General features: G+C 43.7%; 1 protein-coding gene across 3 annotated transcripts; it reads left to right on the top strand.

The window, feature by feature from the left end:
• Positions 1-172: 172 nt before the first annotated feature.
• Positions 173-19,431, top strand: LOC110525815 (tissue-type plasminogen activator). Of its 3 annotated transcripts, none has more exons than XM_036979956.1 (15): positions 174-329; positions 11,608-11,692; positions 11,934-11,976; positions 12,357-12,491; positions 13,220-13,330; positions 14,355-14,529; positions 14,653-14,744; positions 14,938-15,115; positions 15,429-15,514; positions 15,824-15,889; positions 16,090-16,291; positions 16,405-16,541; positions 17,098-17,238; positions 17,673-17,821; positions 18,163-19,431. In XM_036979956.1, exons 2-15 carry the CDS (start codon positions 11,630-11,632, stop codon positions 18,328-18,330), a joined length of 1,746 nt encoding a protein of 581 aa, XP_036835851.1. In that variant the 5' UTR covers positions 174-329; positions 11,608-11,629; the 3' UTR covers positions 18,331-19,431. The 3 variants fall into 3 exon arrangements, with proteins under 3 accessions (XP_036835853.1, XP_036835851.1, XP_036835852.1); XM_036979957.1 differs by having other exon boundaries at positions 197-329; positions 11,611-11,692; XM_036979958.1 differs by lacking the exon at positions 12,357-12,491 and having other exon boundaries at positions 173-329.
• Positions 19,432-19,710: the final 279 nt, after the last annotated feature.

Here is a 19,710-nt window from a genome sequence, read left to right on the forward strand (position 1 = left end):
AATCACGTTGTGAATACTGATTACCTCATTGACGCTGACCTCATACTCTAGCTATTATACGCTATCCGTTATCAGTTGTTTATATGCTCTAATCCGGAGCCAAGCCAGATACCCGCCCAAACCGCATCATCATCGGGCAAGCCTGCCTCTCTGGCTCGATCATTTCCAAACAACCCTCCCTCTTCCGCAAAAAAAACTAGAGGCTCGGATAAAAACCGAGAGAAGCAGAGCAGCGATCACACTTCATCGTCAACCCGCCGTGGACCCCCGAAACCAACTGTCACTAGAGGGATATTGAGGACTAGGAACATACCATACACAAGGACAAGGTAAGAATATCGATGTCAATACAACCACATTGCCTTCTGTTTTCCAGATTTCAGTTGGTGTTTAGGCTTTTGTAGAAGTGATTGCATTAGACTACAACATTTTGCGGATTATTTATGTATAGCAAGCAGACTTCCTTCATCATGGAGTGGATTTAGTCCGCTAAATAACAGTTGATTTCTAATGGAATGCCAAATGATTTCAGTAATAACGTTACTGTACTCAAATGGAATGTCAAATCAAATTTCAATGAACTTTTAACGTTATTTCCCCCACGTTTGTTTTAATCGAGTTTTTCCATGCTTTGCCCTTGTGCATATTTTTAATCTGAATGCATAGGTAGGCTAATTATAATTAAGTCATTATAGCAGTTTCTCATAGGTTGTTGTTTTGGATGCTTAGAAATGTTTTTATTTATCTTATCTATAGATGAGATTACATAGTTGAATCTATACTTTAGTGTTTCCCTTAATTTATTTATCAGGAATATGGACCAATTCAATTACATCTAGATTTGGTTTATAAACTACTGTATGTCCTATGGAGACCTGGGTTCCAATACGTATGTATTTGAGGTATTTAAAATACATTTTTTTCTGTGTATTTGAGTATTTTAAAATAAACAGTCCAAAACAAATACTTTTATTTGAGTATTTGAATGGTTATTTGTAAAGAAAGTATTTTAAAATAACATTTTCAAATACCTTTGTTAAATGCATGGGAATGTAATTTAGTCAGTGTATTTGAGTATTTTCAAATACTTTCCAGGGGTATTTCCAAATACATTTCAAGGAAAAAATATCTGAATACTTCATTCGAAATCTATGTAAAAGTAATTGAGATATTTGAAATAGTATTTGAACCCAGGTCTGGATGGATCAGTTAAGGGTGTAAATGGCAAGCAGATATTTACACTCTTGGTTCCTATTGTGTAGGCCAGTTATGCTCCATTACTTACACAGTATATAGCTCTCATGTATTTCAGGTCTATGCCATTCTTGTCACCTGATGGTGGATGTCTCCGCACCTTGGCACATGTAGGCTATGTTGGGAGTGACAGAGTTAGTCAGTCAAAAGGAATTCACCTATTAGTGCTTTCTCACTGCTCAAATCAACTACTGCTGACCATTCCCTGCCACATCTCTCTCTCCCACATTCCTCTCCCCTTCCATCACAAATCTTTCACACCCAAACTCATCTCTCTTTCTCCATCCCTCCACCTCTCTCTCTCTCCATTCATCTCTCTTTATCCCTTTCTCCACTTTATACTCTTGTATCCTTTCACTAATGTCATCGTTCTCGCTCCATCCCTCCACCTCTCTCACCATCCCTCTACCTCTCTCTCCATTCTTCGCTCTCTATCCCTCTCTCTCAACCTAATACTCCCCTCAACATTCTGTTTCATACCGTCATCTCTCTCCCACCTTTCTCTCCAGTGTTCATCTCACTATCCCGCTCTCATTTCATCATCCATCAGCTCTCTCAGTAATCAACAGCTCTAAAATGAGGTCATTCTTAAACTTCTTGTTGCAAATAGTTGTAACAAGTGAAGCAGTGTTATTTCAGATAACAGGACGGAGATTACACCGAGAAAATGTTTTTTGGAATGTGGTTCCCTGGAGGTAGCTGTGTGTGTGTGTGTGTGTACAGTTGAAGTCGGAAGTTTACATACACCTTAGCCAAATACATTTAAACTCAGTTTTTCACAATTCCTGACATTTAATCCTAGTAAAAATTCCCTGTCTTGGGTCAGTTAGGATCACCACTTTATTTTAAGAATGTGAAATGTCAGAATAATAGTAGAGAGAATGATTTATTTCAGCTTTTATTTCTTTCTTCACATTCCCAGTGGGTCAGAAGTTTACATACACTCAATAAGTATTTGGTAACATTGCCTTTAAATTGTTTAACTTTGGTCAAACATTTCGGGTAGCCTTCCACAAGCTTCCCACAATAAGTTGGGTGAATTTTGGCCCATTCCTCCTGACACCAGCTGGTGTAATTGAGTCAGGTTTGTAGGCCTCCTTGCTCACACACGCTTTTTCAGTTCTGCCCACAAATTTCCTATAGGATTGGGGTCAGGGCTTTGTGATGGCCACTCCAATACCTTGACTTTGTTGTCGTTAAGCTATTTTGCCACAACTTTGGAAGTATGCTTGGGGTCATTGTCCATTTGGAAGACCCATTTGCGACCAAGCTTTAACTTCCTGACTAATGTCTTGAGATATTGCTTCAATATATCCACATACTTTTCCTACCTCATGTTGCCATCTATTTTGTGAAGTGCACCAGTCCCTCCTGCAGGAAAGCACCCCCCGTGCTTCACAGTTGGGATGGTGTTCTTCGGCTTGCAAGCATCCCCCTTTTTCCTCCAAACATAACGATGGTCATTATGGCCAAACAGTTCTATTTTTGTTTCATCGGACCAGAGGACATTTCTCCAAAAGTACGATCTTTGTCCCCATGTGCGGTTGCAAACCATAGTCTGGCTTTTTTATGGCAGTTTTGAAGCAGTGGCTTCTTCCTTGCTGAGCGGCTTTTCAGGTTATGTTGATACAAGACTTGTTTTACTGTGGATATAGATACTTTTGTACCTGTTTCCTCCAGCATCAACACAAGGTCCTTTGTTCTGGGATGAATTTGCACTTTTGGTAACAAAGTACGTTCATTTCTAGGAGACAGAACATGTCTCCTTCCTGAGAGGTATAATGGCAGCGTGTTCCCATGGTGTTTATACTTGCATACTATTGTTTGTCCGGATGAACTTGATACTTTCAGGCATTTGGAAATTGATCCCAAGGATGAACCAGACTTGTTCAGGTCTACAATTTTATTTCTGAGGTCTTGGCTGATTTTCCCATGATGTCAAGCATAGAGGCACTGAGTTTGAAGGTAGGCCTTGAAATACATGCACAGGTACACCTCTAATTGAGTCAAATTATGTCAATTAGCCTATCAGAAGCTTCTAAAGCCATGACATCATTTTCTGTCATTTTCCAAGCCGTTTAAAGACACAGTCAACTTAGTGTTTGTAAACTTCTGACCCACTGGAATTGTGATACAGTGACTTATAAGTAAAATAATCTGTCTGTAATTGTTGGAAAAATGACTTGTGTCATGCACAAAGTATATGTCCTAACCACCTTGCCAAAACTATAGTTTGTTAGCAAGAAATGTGTGGAGTGATTGAAAAACAAGTTTGTAAACTTCCGACTTTAACTGTATGTGTGCGTGAGTTGGTTCCACCTTGTGCCTGACTAGCCTTGTATATAATTGTAGGCTTTAAGCAGCTCTCTTAACTTGGGATTTCCTCTGGACAGCATCTCTCAGTACTACAGCACACTCTTAGTGTCCTCGGATACACTGTGAATGAACGAGACAAACATGAGGTGGCTCACATGCACCACCATCAGGACAGGGTCCCTTCCAGGAACCGGCTGACGATTAAGGGGCTACATAGTAGTCCAAACTCAGCTATGTTGCTTAGTAACAAGTTGATCCCAGATCATTGCTTACGGATCAGTGCATTTAGTGCATTCTTTGCTCTGAATGAGTATCGTAGTCTGTTAGTGAGTATTGTAGTGGGTTGTGTCACCAGGCATTGTGTGGCGGTGCTCTGTCTCAGTGCACTCAGTGCTCTGTCTGATTCACAGGTCATGAGTGACTGGCCTTCTGTGGTCACTGGTCGGCCAGTCTGTCTGGTCATAGAGTGATACGTTTAGTGGGTTTAATTTGTTAGACAGTGGGAGCTCTATTTGATATGTCTAATTTTAAAATGTGATCTGATGGCTCTTTATGTATAATCTCTCTATCTATCCATCCATTGGTCCATCCTTCTTCCCTATTACCTCTACCCTTTTTCTCCGCAGCCTACGGTTGATGATTCAACTATTCTCTCCATACAGCTAGCTGCGGTCGACTCATTCACTACCCTGCTGACTTCAGGGGGTTGCTTTCCCGTCTTTCTCCTCTTTGTATTCTGTTACTTTGTCACTTTTCCCTCTTTCTCTCTCACCCTTTTTCTCTTATGTCGCTCCTTTCTCTTTCGCCTGAATCTCTACTTTTTCTTCTAATCTTTCTTCTCTACCTCTTCTCCCCCTTCCCTCTCTCTAAACCGGAATGTTTTTCTGTGGCTACATTCACCGTCTCTCCGATGAACAGAGCAGGTGTTATACCGTAGATGCATCCCAAATTGTACCCTATTTCCTATTTAGTGCACTACTTTTGTCCAGAGCCCTTGTAGTGCACTAAATAGAGAATAGGGTGCCATTTGTCACACAGACCATGTGTAGAGTGGGCATGAAAGACCACAATGGCCCCTCTGTAGTAGACCCCCACACCAGACCCCCTTTAGAGGGGTTTAGATAAAGACCCTGGTATAGCAGGCATGGCTCCAGCCAAGTAGCTTACCATACCTAAGTAACACATAGTGTCATCACAGTGTTAGGTCAGTGGTCATAGGCAGACGTCAGATTTCATGACATGTGTTATATCATTATTATGACACAGTTAATAACTTAGTATAGTCCTTATGATAGTGTGGGCGCAACATATCCAGTGTCTCGTCCCCAAAAAGTAATGACGAGACATTGTCGCGTGTGCACCCTCTCTGGCCTTTAGGTCACCAGGCTGCTCGTTATGGCGCACACCTGTCACTATCGTTACGTGCACCTGTGCGTCATCAGACTCACCTGGACTCCATCACTTCCCTGACTACCTGCCCTATATTTGTCACTCCCTTTGGTTCCTTCCCCAGGCGTTATTGTTTCTGTTCCTGTGTCATGTCTGTGCGTTGTTTGTGTTGTTTTGCATTATGTTACGTTTATTTATTAAAACACTCACTCCCTGAACTTGCTTCCTGACTCTCAGCGCACATGTTACAGACATAGAAAATAAGACTATTGTAGAGTATTGGAAACAAACCTAGGAAGAGAAGGAAAGGAAGATAATTAGCTAGAACCAAACCACAGGTGCGTATCATTCTAGTTCACTCTGGTTCAATGTGATGCTTATCAGATCACTCCTATGGCTGCCTGGTTTCCCTCAGTGCAGAGTAAACTCTGTAATAACTGTGTTAAGGGTATGCCATCATGGCACATACAGTGCCTTGCGAAAGTATTCGGCCCCCTTGAACTTTGCGACCTTTTGCCACATTTCAGGCTTCAAACATAAAGATATAAAACTGTATTTTTTTGTGAAGAATCAACAACAAGTGGGACACAATCATGAAGTGGAACAACATTTATTGGATATTTCAAACTTTTTTAACAAATCAAAAACTGAAAAATTGGGCGTGCAAAATTATTCAGCCCCTTTACTTTTAGTGCAGCAAACTCTCTCCAGAAGTTCAGTGAGGATCTCTGAATGATCCAATGTTGACCTAAATGACTAATGATGATAAATACAATCCACCTGTGTGTAATCAAGTCTCCGTATAAATGCACCTGCACTGTGATAGTCTCAGAGGTCCGTCAAAAGCGCAGAGAGCATCATGAAGAACAAGGAACACACCAGGCAGGTCCGAGATACTGTTGTGAAGAAGTTTAAAGCCGGATTTGGATACAAAAAGATTTCCCAAGCTTTAAACATCCCAAGGAGCACTGTGCAAGCGATAATATTGAAATGGAAGGAGTATCAGACCACTGCAAATCTACCAAGACCTGCCGTCCCTCTAAACTTTCAGCTCATACAAGGAGAAGACTGATCAGAGATGCAGCCAAGAGGCCCATGATCACTCTGGATGAACTGCAGAGATCTACAGCTGAGGTGGGAGACTCTGTCCATAGGACAACAATCAGTCGTATATTGCACACATCTGGTCTTTATGGAAGAGTGGCAAGAAGAAAGCCATTCCTTAAAGATATCCATAAAAAGTGTTGTTTAAAGTTTGCCACAAGCCACCTGGGAGACACACCAAACATGTGGAAGAAGGTGCTCTGGTCAGATGAAACCAAAATTGAACTTTTTGGCAACAATGCAAAACGTTATGTTTGGCGTAAAAGCAACACAGCTGAACACACCATCCCCACTGTCAAACATGGTGGAGGCAGCATCATGGTTTGGGACTGCTTTTCTTCAGCAGGGACAGGGAAGATGGTTAAAATTGATGGGAAGATGGATGGAGCAAAATACAGGACCATTCTGAAAGAAAACCTGATGGAGTCTGCAAAAGACCTGAGACTGGGACGGAGATTTGTCTTCCAACAAGACAATGATCCAAAACATAAAGCAAAATCTACAATGGAATGGTTCAAAAATAAACATATCCAGGTGTTAGAATGGCCAAGTCAAAGTCCAGACCTGAATCCAATCGAGAATCTGTGGAAAGAACTGAAAACTGCTGTTCACAAATGCTCTCCATCCAACCTCACTGAGCTCGAGCTGTTTTGCAAGGAGGAATGGGAAAAAATGTCAGTCTCTCGATGTGCAAAACTGATAGAGACATACCCCAAGCAACTTACAGCTGTAATCGCAGCAAAAGGTGGCGCTACAAAGTATTAACTTAAGGGGGCTGAATAATTTTGCACGCCCAATCTTTCAGTTTTTGATTTGTTAAAAAAGTTTGAAATATCCAATAAATGTCGTTCCACTTCATGATTGTGTCCCACTTGTTGTTGATTCTTCACAAAAAAATACAGTTTTATATCTTTATGTTTGAAGCCTGAAATGTGGCAAAAGGTCGCAAAGTTCAAGGGGGCCGAATACTTTCGCAAGGCACTGTATATATGCACAGTCCCATACACCATAACATACACACATAGCTCCCTCATTAAGATGTATTGGTATGGGAAAATAATATTTTACCAACAGCAACGTCAGTATTATTGTATAACTGCACACTTTGAAGTTGTTTCCTCTAGTTAGTTCTTATCCTCACTCTAGCAGCTGTAGATCAGTATTTCAAAACATCCTTATTCAGTTTGATGATCGTCCTGATTTTTGACTAGAGTACTGTGTACTGCTGTGCTGAGTTAAGTAAAACACCAACCTCTGACCCTAACACCTAAGCCTTACTTCCTTATATCCCTTGAGAGGTGAAATGGCCGCTGTCTGAGTCTCTATCTGCTGAAGCATTCCTGTGGTCACTGGTCAGCATGTCACCCATCCTTACTGTACAGGTCGGCTAGGTCACTCAGACTGACAGGGGGAGTAGGAGCTGTGCTCAGCACTTTGAGACAATTCTGTTAGCGTAATCAGAATCAGAATCACCATTATTCGCCAAGTCTGCTGCATGACTAAACACTGAAAGGAGTTACCTGCATACTGATGTGGTTGTTGTGGGGGAGTTTGATTTGTTTGTGTGTCTGAATTATTAGCCTAGTGTTCTGGTTTGAGGCTGATGCTCTTGATGGTCTATAACTGACTAAACTCCAACAGCAGGCTTCAACAGTCTCTCATTCACATCAACACTCAGACTTGATCTACTAAGAGAGCAGAGGTTTCCTCTGGCCCTCATGTGTCTGAAGGGAATATACGGTCATACATTTTTCTGTAGAAACCACTAACTAACTAGGTGGGACAGACAATTGCCTCCTAATCCGTGATAGGAAATGAGTTAAACTCTCAACTAAAAGCGAGAGAAAAAACAAATGCCAATTGTTTCCCTTTTTATCTTGTAAAATGCTGCCAACAAAATAGGGCTGTGCAACTATATATGTGTGTTTGTGTTTTAGTGTGGGTGCATGTGTGTGTGTTGGATCATGTAAGAGCTGGTTTAGTAGAATCATTGCCAGGCCACAAACCTACACAGACACACCGCATTGTGGGATTATCAAACAGCAATTGATAATCCTGTGGTGTCTGAGGCAGCCTCGCTTTGTGACGTGTGTGTGTGTGTGTGTGTGTGTGTGTGTGTGTTATAGACACATGTTAATGATAGAAGAAGTCTGTTGCATGACTAAACGTGTGTGTGGGTCTGGACATGGGGACTACACTCTTAGAAAAAAGCAGAACATAAAATGGTTACCCGGCTGTCCCCATGAGAGAACCCTTTGAAGAACTATTTTTGGCTACAGGTAAAACCCTTTTGGTTCTATGTAGAACCCTTTCTACAGAGGGTTCTACATGGAACCCAAAAGAGGTCTACCTGGAACCAAAAAGGGTTATACCTGGAACCAAAAAGGGTTATACCTGGAACCAAAAAGGGTTATACCTGGAACCAAAAAGGGTTATACCTGGAACCAAAAAGGGTTATACCTGGAACCAAAAAGGGTTATACCTGGAACCAAAAAGGGTTATCCTATGGGGACAGCCAAATAACCTTTTTGGAACCCTTTTTGCTAAGAGTGTATGTGTGTGTGACAGATACAGCATCAAAGTGAGTGACATGGGACACACAGGCTCAGTGTTAGCAGGAAACATATGGCCTGGTCTGACAGACTAGAGGGAGGGACGGTAGGAAACAGAGAACAGAACACAGCGGAACAGCTGCACCAAGGAAACCGGGATGGAAACTAAACCCAGCGAGGAAAAACTCATGCTCTGCCAGAGAGGCTCAGCTAGGGTATAGAAAAAACCGCCTGAATACACCTGGGGGTTTCCTCCAGCTGAGAAACACCTGGCTTGAAAGGGATATGTACCCTTCTCTCTGTGTGTGTGTGTGTGTGTGTGTGTGTGTGTGTGTGTGTGTGTGTGTGTGTGTGTGTGTGTGTGTGTGTGTGTGTGTGTGTGTGTGTGTGTGTGTGTGTGTGTGTGTGTGTGTGTGTGTGTGTGTGTGAGTTCCACAAGTACAGTCCTGCAGTCATCCCAGTGAAAGACTCAGGGAGTCTTTTTTCCAGGAACATCTTGTCTTTGTGTCTTGTGAGTTGATTAGCTTCACGTTCCTGAGCTGTGTGTGTGTGTTTGCCAGCGTAGCAGTTTGACCTCATTTATATCAAAACAACAGCGCTATTAGCCCAGTCAGACACATATGATGAGTCAGACAACCGCCAGCCGGCTGCGGTGTGTGTGTGTGTGTGCGTCTGAAGTTTATATGTTGGTCTTGGTCCCATCCAATGACCACAGTGCTGGAGTCTTCTTCAGTCTCTTTTCACTCTTTCCATCTTCCGTGAACTTTCTAGGTTTTCCACCTTTTGTCTTTCTCCTTTGTCTTCCCCCCTCTCTCTAAGGTTGAGTCATGGTTAGTCACAGTTGACAGAGAGGCAATGGTTCCTAACAGGGTTTTGCAGTGCATCTCCAATCTGACATGTATGTTTACAGAGAGAAGTAGATTCATTCACATTTTATTCCAATGTTTATTTTATTCCAATGACTGTGATATGTGGTTGTCTTACAATCCCTAGTTGAATGCACTTACTGTATGGCGCTCTGGATAAGAGCGTCTACGAAGTGACCTAAATGTAAAATTCCATTAGCAGACATTCTTACCCAGAGCAACCTACAGTGTTGCCAAATAGCACGATCATCACAACTCTGCCATCACCACACATAAAAAAAAAACAACCTAAGTTATAAATGTCAGTTTAAACTAAGTGTGTTGTGTGGTTAGTCGCTAGTGCAAAAAGGCTTTTTGGAGTCAGACTAAAGTAAAGTTGCCGGTCATTTCCCCCCTCTTCTCCTCTCATCTCTCTGTGTTGTCGTGAGTCATTCTACCCGCCCTACATCTGCTCGTCTCTTTAGGAACCGCTTCCATACTGCCCTGGCTTGGAATGTTGGGAAAGGGCTTCAGCAATGATTTGTCAGCTCACACACTCAGATACACGCATACACAGCTCTTTAGACTTCCCCTTGGGTGTCCGGCTGTGTTTAGGTTTTTTTGACACTGTTCTTTGTTCCTTAGGATTAAGGGCTATGGTCTCTGTTAGACACTCATTCACTGGAAGGAGAGAGAAAGCGTGAAGAGGGTCTCTGTCCTGTTTATCCCAGAGGGAGCACAATCTTGTAAACACAGCGGACAATGGTTATGAGTAGGGAGGTGAGACGAGGACAGGGGGCAGGAGGTAGTGGCAGAAGTTCTGCAGAGGGACAAAGGAATATTTTCTTTATTTAAGCTTTATTTAACTAGGCAAGTCGGTTAAGAAAAAATTCTTATTTACAATGACGGCCTACCAGGGAACAGTGGGTTAACTGCCTTGTTCAGGGGCAAAACAACATATTTTTACCTGGTCAGCTCTGGGATTCAAACCAGCAACCTTTCGGTTACTGGACCAATGCTCTAAACACTAGGCTACCTGCCACCCCATGTTATGTATCAAACTACAGGATACATTTTCTGTCATCAAAGTTATTTCCAACGTAAACACAGACTCACTCTGTTGATTCTAAAACTGTACATGCAGTTGGCATCAGTATGACTTCTGCACATGCACACACGCACACACACACACACACACACACACAAATGCTACTCCACACCCACGGACCTTAGTTTCTTCTCCGTAATGAGTTTCGGATCTGAGTAACTCCCCCACCAAATGTGAAAACATTCGGGGCCGCCTGATTGGTCCAGAAACCGATGGGTTGGGCCAGAGTTGGACAATATGTCATTGGCTTTGATATTCTGATTGGTTAGAGACGATCCACTCGCTGATTACTTTGTTTTGTAAACGCCCCTCGTGCACCTCATCACCACAAACGACTTCAATAAAGTCCGTCTCAGACTTCAGTATGTAGTGTACGACAGAGCAGCGGAAGAGCCATCAGCAATGCCCTCCAATTCCCCAAAACATTACACCTTTCTCTTTCTTTTACTCAAAGGAAAGGAAAGGTCAGGGTCAGGGTTTGTGGAAGGGTCTATCCATCCTCTACACACATCAGAGTATTATAATGGTGACATCAAATCGAATCACATTTTATTGGTCGCATTCATATATATATTTAGCAGATGTTATTGTGGGTGTAGTGAAATGCTTGTGTTCCTAGCTCCAACAGTGCAGTAGTATCTAACAATTCACAACAATACACACAAATCTAAAAGTAAAAGAATGGAATTAAGAAATATATAAATATTAGATTGAGCAATGGTGGGAGTGGCATAGACTAAAATACAGTAGAATAGAATACAGTATATGCATATGAGATGAGTAAAGCAGAATGTAAAAATGATTTCAACATTATTAAAGTGACTAGTGTTCCATTATTAAAGAGGCCAGTGATTCCAAGTCTATGTACACAGGGCAGAAGCCTCTAAGGTGCAGGGTTACGTAACCGGGTGGAAGCCGGCTAGTTGGACCTGTTGTTCACTAGGATATGTTTTGAACCCAATGACTTGACTTGTCCTGAAACAACCAAAATAGTCTCTTTCACATAGCTCAGTCAAACCTTTACTTATGTATGTTCCAGCAGAAAAGATCCAGACACAACCATGGCCAGAATATTGGGACTGCTGCTCTTCCTGTCAGCTCTCTGCTGCGCCCTAGCGGACAAAGTAGGTACCACACCCACTGCACAAACCACAGCTACAGAAAGATATAGAAGTTGTCCTTTGGTGCAGGTCTAAGATCAGCTTAACCTCTCAAAATGCGTCAGGTGGAAAATGCAAAATTGACCATAGATCTGCGTCTAGAGTTAACTTCATCACTACTGTTGCCATGCAGACAGTTAACTTCATCACTACTGTTTGTTGGTATGTGGAGCTTTGAAATCACTTCTTACCTCTCCCGTGGCAGATTGAGCTCCGTCGCGCGAAGAGAGGAACACGCTACTATAGAGGTGAGCTTGGATCGCCCGCTCTACCCTCTACAACTGGGTCAATCTACCCTCACCCTCTGACACCCCACGTCTGTCCCTCTCGCCACACTTATCATGTGTTAGCTACAATCAATCATTTGTTTGTGTGTCACTTACACCTTGTCTTTGAATCTTACTGTCTCTCTTGTAGTAAATGACTCATGTTTGTCTCTCTCTGTGTGTATGTCTGTCTCTCTGTCTTTGTGTCTTTGTGTGTGTGTGTGTGTGGGTGTGTGTGTGTGTGTGTGTGTGTGTCCCTTTACCTGTGTGGGTGTGTATGTCTCTGTGTGTGTCTGTGTGTCTGTCTGCCTGTCTGTCTATCTGTGTGTCTGTGCCTGTGTATGTGTGTGTGTGTGTCTCAGCGCGTTGTGTGGATGGCCAGTCAGCTGCGGTGCGTGGTTATGGGGACACATGGATGAGATGGAGGGGCCAGCGTGTGGAGTACTGCCGCTGTGCATCACAAGGACGAGAGCGCTGTCACTACGTGCCCGTCATCAGTGAGTGGAAACACAGACACACTTACACAGAAATAGATGCAGACCAACACACACACGCTCACAAACCCCCACACCGTCTAGGCCGGCTGTTACTACACTGTTCAGCCTGTAATTTCTGCCTGTGTATGTGTCTTGTTCTCTTTTCCAGTCTTCCTTTTCCACTGTTTGTCTTTGTTGGATCAACAGTAGTCCCATCCCCCTCCCTCTGTCTGTCTGCCCCCATCTCGCCACTCTCTATTTACAGTACCTCTCTCTTCTGTTTCCTTACTTCCTCCACAATGGAGAGTGGTTGGTGTCGTGGAGAGAGAGGGTGCGGTCTAGGATGGAGAGTCATTAGAACACTCACCCATTGTGACTTTCACCATGTTTTAACACTCTTGGCACAAACCCTCCCGTAAACACATCCCTTCACCCCGACTGCACAACGCTGTGAGGCATGACCACCCTCTCTGATGACAGACAAATCACTTCCATATTCCCCCGCCTGTGTGTGGTTGTGCGCTGTCAACAGAGAAATTGGAGATTGAAGCTGTTCTGACAAAGGGAAATGATGAGCATTTTTGACGCAAAAGAGGCTAGGACATTTGTTATAAGCGGTGGGCACTTCGTCTGCGCTGCAGCAAATCATTGTTGTTCGCGAAAGAGAAGAGGTGTATAAAATAAAATCCGACATGCCTGACCATCCCTCTCTACATCCCTACCCCCCCCCCCCCCCCGCGCCCCTGTAGCCTGCTATCAGTCAAGGTGCTACAACGGGGGAACCTGTAAGGAGGCGGTCTACTCCTCTGACTTCCTGTGCCAGTGTCCACCAGGCTTCACAGGAGCCCAGTGTGAGATCAGTAAGTAGAACACGTTCCGAGATCACACCTACAATACACTGTCAATAAATACTTCTCCTCTGGACCCATATGCTACTGAATAACAAGGACAAGGGGATATGACCAGTTTCCATTCTATCCCCTAGTCCCTAGTCCTTATATAGATTCATTTAGCACTATATAGCACCGCTATAAGTGGAATAACACAACCTTAGCGCCGGGCTAATTTGGCTGTGCCCTGCTGCACTGCTATCAAGTCTTATCTAGTACTATCTAGTAGTAATCTTGGTTACCATCATCATTAGACCAGTAGACACGCAGGAAATGGTAGAATGCAATCCTGCTACAATGACTCATAGCTGTTATGGAGTTGTGGTCTGTGGGCCAGCCGGGAGAAAATCTGAAACTCCATGGAACCCAGTGGTTTGCTGACATAAATCAGTTTGTTTTTATTCCGTTTGGAGGCTGTTGTAGACACCCTACCCACTCAACCTTCAACATGTAAATTCCAAATAACATGTTGACTTTTTAATGAGTGCGTTCACAGCCAAATGAGTGAGCCCAGAGTCATATCATGTGACATCATTCACCAATGGTCATTTGTTGAAACCACAGCGGCCAAACTCTCCACATATGACTCTGAGTGAGCCTAGCCAGATCCGTATACTCTCTGAATGAGTTTAATCAATACTCATGCGTGTGTCATTTCATGGATACCATAAGATCAGGGAGCCAAAACACAGAAGAGATGTGTGAGTGAGTCCTTAGTCATGTAACCATGATGCAGGACGACAGGAGGATGACAGACACACAGAGAGACTATCAGGTCAACATGGTTGTTAGGATGTGGTTCCTCATAGATACCAATGACGGTGTCCAAAATGCCACCCTATCCCCGAGGTAGTGCTCTACTTTGGACCACAATCCTTAGTGCCCTGGTCAAAAGTAGTGCGCTATAAAGGAAATGGGGTGCCATTTGGGACATAACCTATGTGTTTGGATGGCTGGATTGTACAGGCTAATTTCTCTCTCTCTCTCTCCACAGACACCAATGAGAAGTGCGTGGTGGGCCAGGGTAAAGGGTACCGTGGTACGTGGAGTATCAGTCGGATCGGCTCAGAGTGTATCAACTGGAACTCTACCACCCTCAGAGGGAAGAAGTTCACCGCCAAGAAACCAGAGGCTAACAGCCTGGGGCTAGGCAACCACAACTTCTGCAGGTACACACACACGCACACACACGCACGTGTACACACGCGCACACACGCATGCACGCACGCACACACACGCAACAATCAAGCCTTCTAGATCAATTTTCCCCTCCCCTGTTCTCTCTCTCTCAGAAATCCAGACAATGATACTAAGCCATGGTGTTATGTCTACAAGGGAAACCAAATAGTCTGGGAGTTCTGTACTCTCTCCAGCTGCCCAGCAGGTAATAACATGATTAACTATGATACCATTATAGTGTACCGGTATTTGGTTACATTGTTGCCTTGCCAAACTATGACAAGAGGCTAAATCAAAAACAGATTGGCACCCAGTTTTCTTTACTGACTAACGTTATTTGGTCCACAGAGTAAATTAAATCTGAGGTCATCTGCGCCTCACCCTGTGTGTTTTTCCAGACCAGAGGTCAGTGGAGTGTGTGCAGGCCTCGGGGCAGACGTACAGGGGGACGAAGGCCGTCACTAAGAGGGGCTCCAGCTGTCTTCCCTGGGACTCACCCCTCATCACCCGCAAGTTCTACAACGCATGGAGGTCTGACGCCAGACAGCTGGGGCTGGGGAGTCACAACTTCTGCAGGTAGGATCAGAAACGTACACAAACTCTCTCTCTCACGCACATATAAACCACAGGAGGTTGGTGGCACCTTAATTGGGGAGGACGGGCTCATGGTAATGGCTGGAGCGGAATGAGTGGATTGGTCTGAAATAGATCAAACACATGGTTTCCATTTGCTCCGTATTATGAGCCGTCCTCCCCTCAGCAGCCTCCACTGATATGCACACACACACACACACACACACACACACACACACACACACACACACACACACACACACACACACACACACACACACACACACTTATACATTCTCTTCTGGCTCTCTTACAGGAACCCAGACGGGGATCTCAGCCCCTGGTGTCACGTCTACAAGAACATGAAGCTGACCTGGGAACTCTGCGATATCACCAAATGCAGTGAGTACCCCGTTACCCTGTTACCATGACTACATTCCAATAATATCGGCCGCAATACGCATCATCGTCCTCTCATGTGCCGGTCAAATGGCCACTGTCTCTTCTGCCAAGTATTTCCATCATCGTCATTACCTACAGTAGCTTACTGTAATGCACATGATAACTAAGAAGACGAGTCAATGTCTGTCAGGATTGTAGTGAGTGAAATGTGTAGGAGGTTCAATTAAGTACACTTGCAACTGTAGTCACACTGTATGAGTACTTGATATTTAATGTCATACTGAACAGTATCTGTTGTTTGTTTTTTAGCGAGGAGACCAACCACCATTACTACTCTAGGCCCCAGGGCTCCCACCAGCAACAACAACAACAGAGGTAGGACAGCCACAAAATAACACATCCAATTCACCTCTACACAGCGTTTCTCCTCCTCCACACCTCCTGCTCTCCTTCGATTCCTCATCCACACCTCCCACTCTCCTGGGCTCCTCAGCTCTCCTTCCCATGAATGTTGAGGTTTTTCTATCTACAAACAGAAAACAAAATCTAATACAAAGGCCGTCCCCCGCGGGTAGGTACCTGTGGCCAGCGTGCTGACAACAATCTCCCCTCCTTCCGTATCCTGGGAGGAGCCCGGAAGAGTGACATCACAGAGCAGCCATGGCAGGCAGCCATAAACGTGTACCGGCCCAGAAACAAAGCACACTTCTTCCAGTGTGGAGGGGTCCTTATAGACTCCTGCTGGGTCCTCTCTGCTGCACACTGCTTCGACGACGGGTAGGTCTAGTACACACACTCATGCACGCATTCACACACATACACATGCATCCACGCACGCAGTGCACACCCACACACATGGGTGTAACTCAGTGATCTGCTGTGTCCGTCAGGTTTAAACCAGAGCGGCTGCAGGTGGTTCTAGGCAGAACGTTTCGTAAGAACTCCTCCGGCAGTGAGCAGATCTTTGAGGTGGAGAAGTACTGGAGTCACGAGAAGTACAACAAGACAACCTTTGACAACGACATTGGTGAGCCAATGCAATGTTAAAGGCCCAGTGCAGTCAAAATGCAGTTTTCCTGTGTTTTGTATCATATTGTACATAAGCTGATGAAAATAATGTATCAGTGTCATTTCCTGTTAGTTGCTGGTTGAAAATACAATTTATATAGGCCTGTTTGCATGGGCCGGAGTTTTGCCTTGACCGATAACAAAGAAAGTTCCAAACCTCTCTGCCAATAACAGCTAGTTTTCAGTTTTCCCCTCCCCACTCAGACCACTCCCAGACAGTCCTAGCTAAATTCTCGCATGAGAAATAGTTTTTACTAAAAAGTCCATTTTAATAGAAAACTATTACGATAAGGTAATTAATTGTCACCCAGAAATGATTTGAAATGAAAATGTCTGCATTTGGGCCTTTAAGCACTGACACGTCAAGCCTTAATAATAACCATGACTAATGGTTATGACATGGCTATGACATGATTATGTAGCATATATGTAGCACATAGTATAGGGCAATTTACTCATTCTCTCCCGGTCCTCCTCCTCCTCGGTGCCCTCTCCTCATCCTCTTCCTCCCTCAGTCTTGATGAAGTTGAAGAGTGATATTGGCCTGTGTGCTGTGAACGCGCCTGAGGTCCTACCCGCCTGTCTGCCTGACCCAGGCCTGGTACTGCCCGACTGGACCGAGTGTGAGATCTCTGGCTACGGCAAGGAGAAAGAGTGTAAGACCGACATCATCCTTTCTTGGAATTCTTAATCTCTTTTTTAAAACTGGTTCTATGGTTTATTTTCTGTAGCCTAAATCACACAGAATCATTTTTAAATACCTAAGGCAGTGTTTCTTAATCCTGGTCATAGGTACCCAAAAGGGGGGACATTTGTATTTGCCCTAGCATCACACTCCTGATTCCACTAATCAAAAGGTTGATGATGAGTTGATAAGAGGAATCAGGTGTGTAGTGCTAGCTAGGGCAAAACTAAACCTTTACAGGATTAAGAAACACTGACCTAAGGGAATACATGCATACATTTAATACAGTATCTTCTGACGATAACCCTTGCCATCTTTTTTTAATGTAGTCTAGAGATGTAACAATGTTCTATAGTCTATAGGTGCATTGAGGAATGAATCTAATACCCTCCCCTCTCCCCATAGTTGATGCGATATACTCTGAGCGGGTGAAGAGGGGTCACGTGAGGTTGTGGCCTCAGGACCGCTGTGTCCCTCATGTCTTATCTGAACGTGTGGTCACCTCCAACATGCTGTGTGCCGGGGACACCCGGGGTCTGGACGACGCCTGCAAGGTGAGGAGGGCTCTTTTTCTTCCTTCTCCTAAAACTCTCTGTCTGCATCCCAAATGGCGCCCTATTCCTTATATAGTGCATTTGTCCATAGTAGTGCACTATATACGTATGTAGGGAATAGGGTGCCATTTGGCACGTAGTATGCAGCCCTAAGCCCCAAACACTCTCTGCAACACTCAGCACTTAAATAGCTAGTTAGCTGGTATGGTTGAAACAAGTATGTGTCATGTTGGATGTTAGTACTACTGCACATCTTTATCAAATGGAACTGTATGCCTACTGCTGAACCATGACTGAACCACAACTGACCCATGTCCCTCGTCGCCTCCGCTCCTCTGCAGGGGGACTCTGGTGGTCCTCTTGTCTGTCCCAAGGATGGGAGGATGACTCTGATGGGGCTGATCAGCTGGGGAGATGGCTGTGGGAAGAAAGACAAGCCTGGGGTGTACACACGTGTTACACAATACACTGACTGGATCAGCAGCAAGAAACAGGAAACTAGCCAGTAAACAAACACACAAACACATGCACATACACACACCTGGAGAGAACTTGTGAGAGAATTCATCTGACTCCATCATCAGAGAATTCATCAGACTCCTGTCCATCAATCGCAATGAATGCCTTAACCAAGGAACAGACAACCACTTAACGCACGACAGGAACTGCCAGTACTCCAGTACATTCTGTGTAAGCATTGTTTAACTCTTGTGCTTAGAGGTAGGATGCAGTAAGGTCAGAAAAAACTAAGAAAACAATGTCTCCAAAGTGAATAGACTGTTAATCAGTCCAGCTCAGTGCCTTCCAGCTGATTCCTGTTCTACCCAGAGCTATATATCTCCATATGCAGCTCACAGAATGTTGGACATTTACTTTGCACACAAGGTTCCATAGGAATGTAAATAGCCACTCCAATTAACATTTTTCAGTTCATTTAGAGGGAATTTTACATTGGTGGCTTGCTGTCTGAATGTTGCCATGTTACATCAGTGCATATATTACCCAATCCCACTATAACATTAACCACAAGACAATCTGCTGGATCAGAGTCAATGTAAGACAGCGGCTGCATTCCAAACTGATCCTTGAACTGCATGAACAAAGGGGTTGAGTTGTCAAATTGGAATAAAGCCAGAGCCTGAACACAGCCACCATTATCTGTCTCCATTCCATAAGCGTTGGGTTGAGCCCAGCGATCAGCATGTACAGTATTTTAATGTTGGTTTTATGTTGAAAAGGACTGGGAGGTGTTTGCAATGACTGGGTGTATGTACTGTATCTAACATAAGCTCTTTGCTTGCAAAGCACTTGGACTCCACTTCCCTCCCATAGTATAGTATTTGGTTATGTTTGAGTGGGTGTTCATATTATGTAGTATCTCATAAACATACACTCTCTCAAGGACAGTAATGTTTTACTTGTGTGTATTAAGTTAATATTTATGTCTATTAATATTACACTTTTTTTCCTACTGTAATAGTTTATGTTTTTTTAGTAGTTCAATGTGTTGTGTTTTGGAATTGCTGTTTATGTTGATCATTTATTTCTGGGGCTATCATAAGAATGACATACACCCGTCTCTTTAAATAAAAAAAACATTTAAGTGAAGTTGATGGTTGATCTCTTCAATTTCTGTTGTTGTTACTGGGGTAAGCTGTGCCATAGACTGGAGGAAGCCTAGAGGAAGCCTAGAGGAAGCCTAGAGGAAGCCTAGAGGCCTAGACACATAACAGCACATACACACAGAAGTCATTTTAATGAATGTATCATCATGCCAGCACACACTGATTCCTTCCAAATCACTCATTGTTGAATTTACGATTTCCAACTTGTTGTGTAATGTTTATGTCCAATGGCCGATGAGCACCGATACGTTTTATCTATAATTT

This window comes from Oncorhynchus mykiss, chromosome 6, assembly GCF_013265735.2.
Source record: "Oncorhynchus mykiss isolate Arlee chromosome 6, USDA_OmykA_1.1, whole genome shotgun sequence".
Taxonomy (NCBI): Eukaryota; Metazoa; Chordata; class Actinopteri; order Salmoniformes; family Salmonidae; genus Oncorhynchus; species Oncorhynchus mykiss.

What these genes read in the sequence shown, in the direction of transcription:
- LOC110525815 (XM_036979956.1), top strand. Translation starts at nt 11,630, where the DNA reads ATGGCCAGAATATTGGGACTGCTGCTCTTCCTGTCAGCTCTCTGCTGC. An exon ending in TCACTACGTGCCCGTCATCA is followed by an intron (nt 12,492 to 13,219) that starts GTGAGTGGAAAC and finishes GCGCCCCTGTAG; the next exon opens with CCTGCTATCAGTCAAGGTGC. An exon ending in CTGCGATATCACCAAATGCA is followed by an intron (nt 15,515 to 15,823) that starts GTGAGTACCCCG and finishes TTTGTTTTTTAG; the next exon opens with CGAGGAGACCAACCACCATT.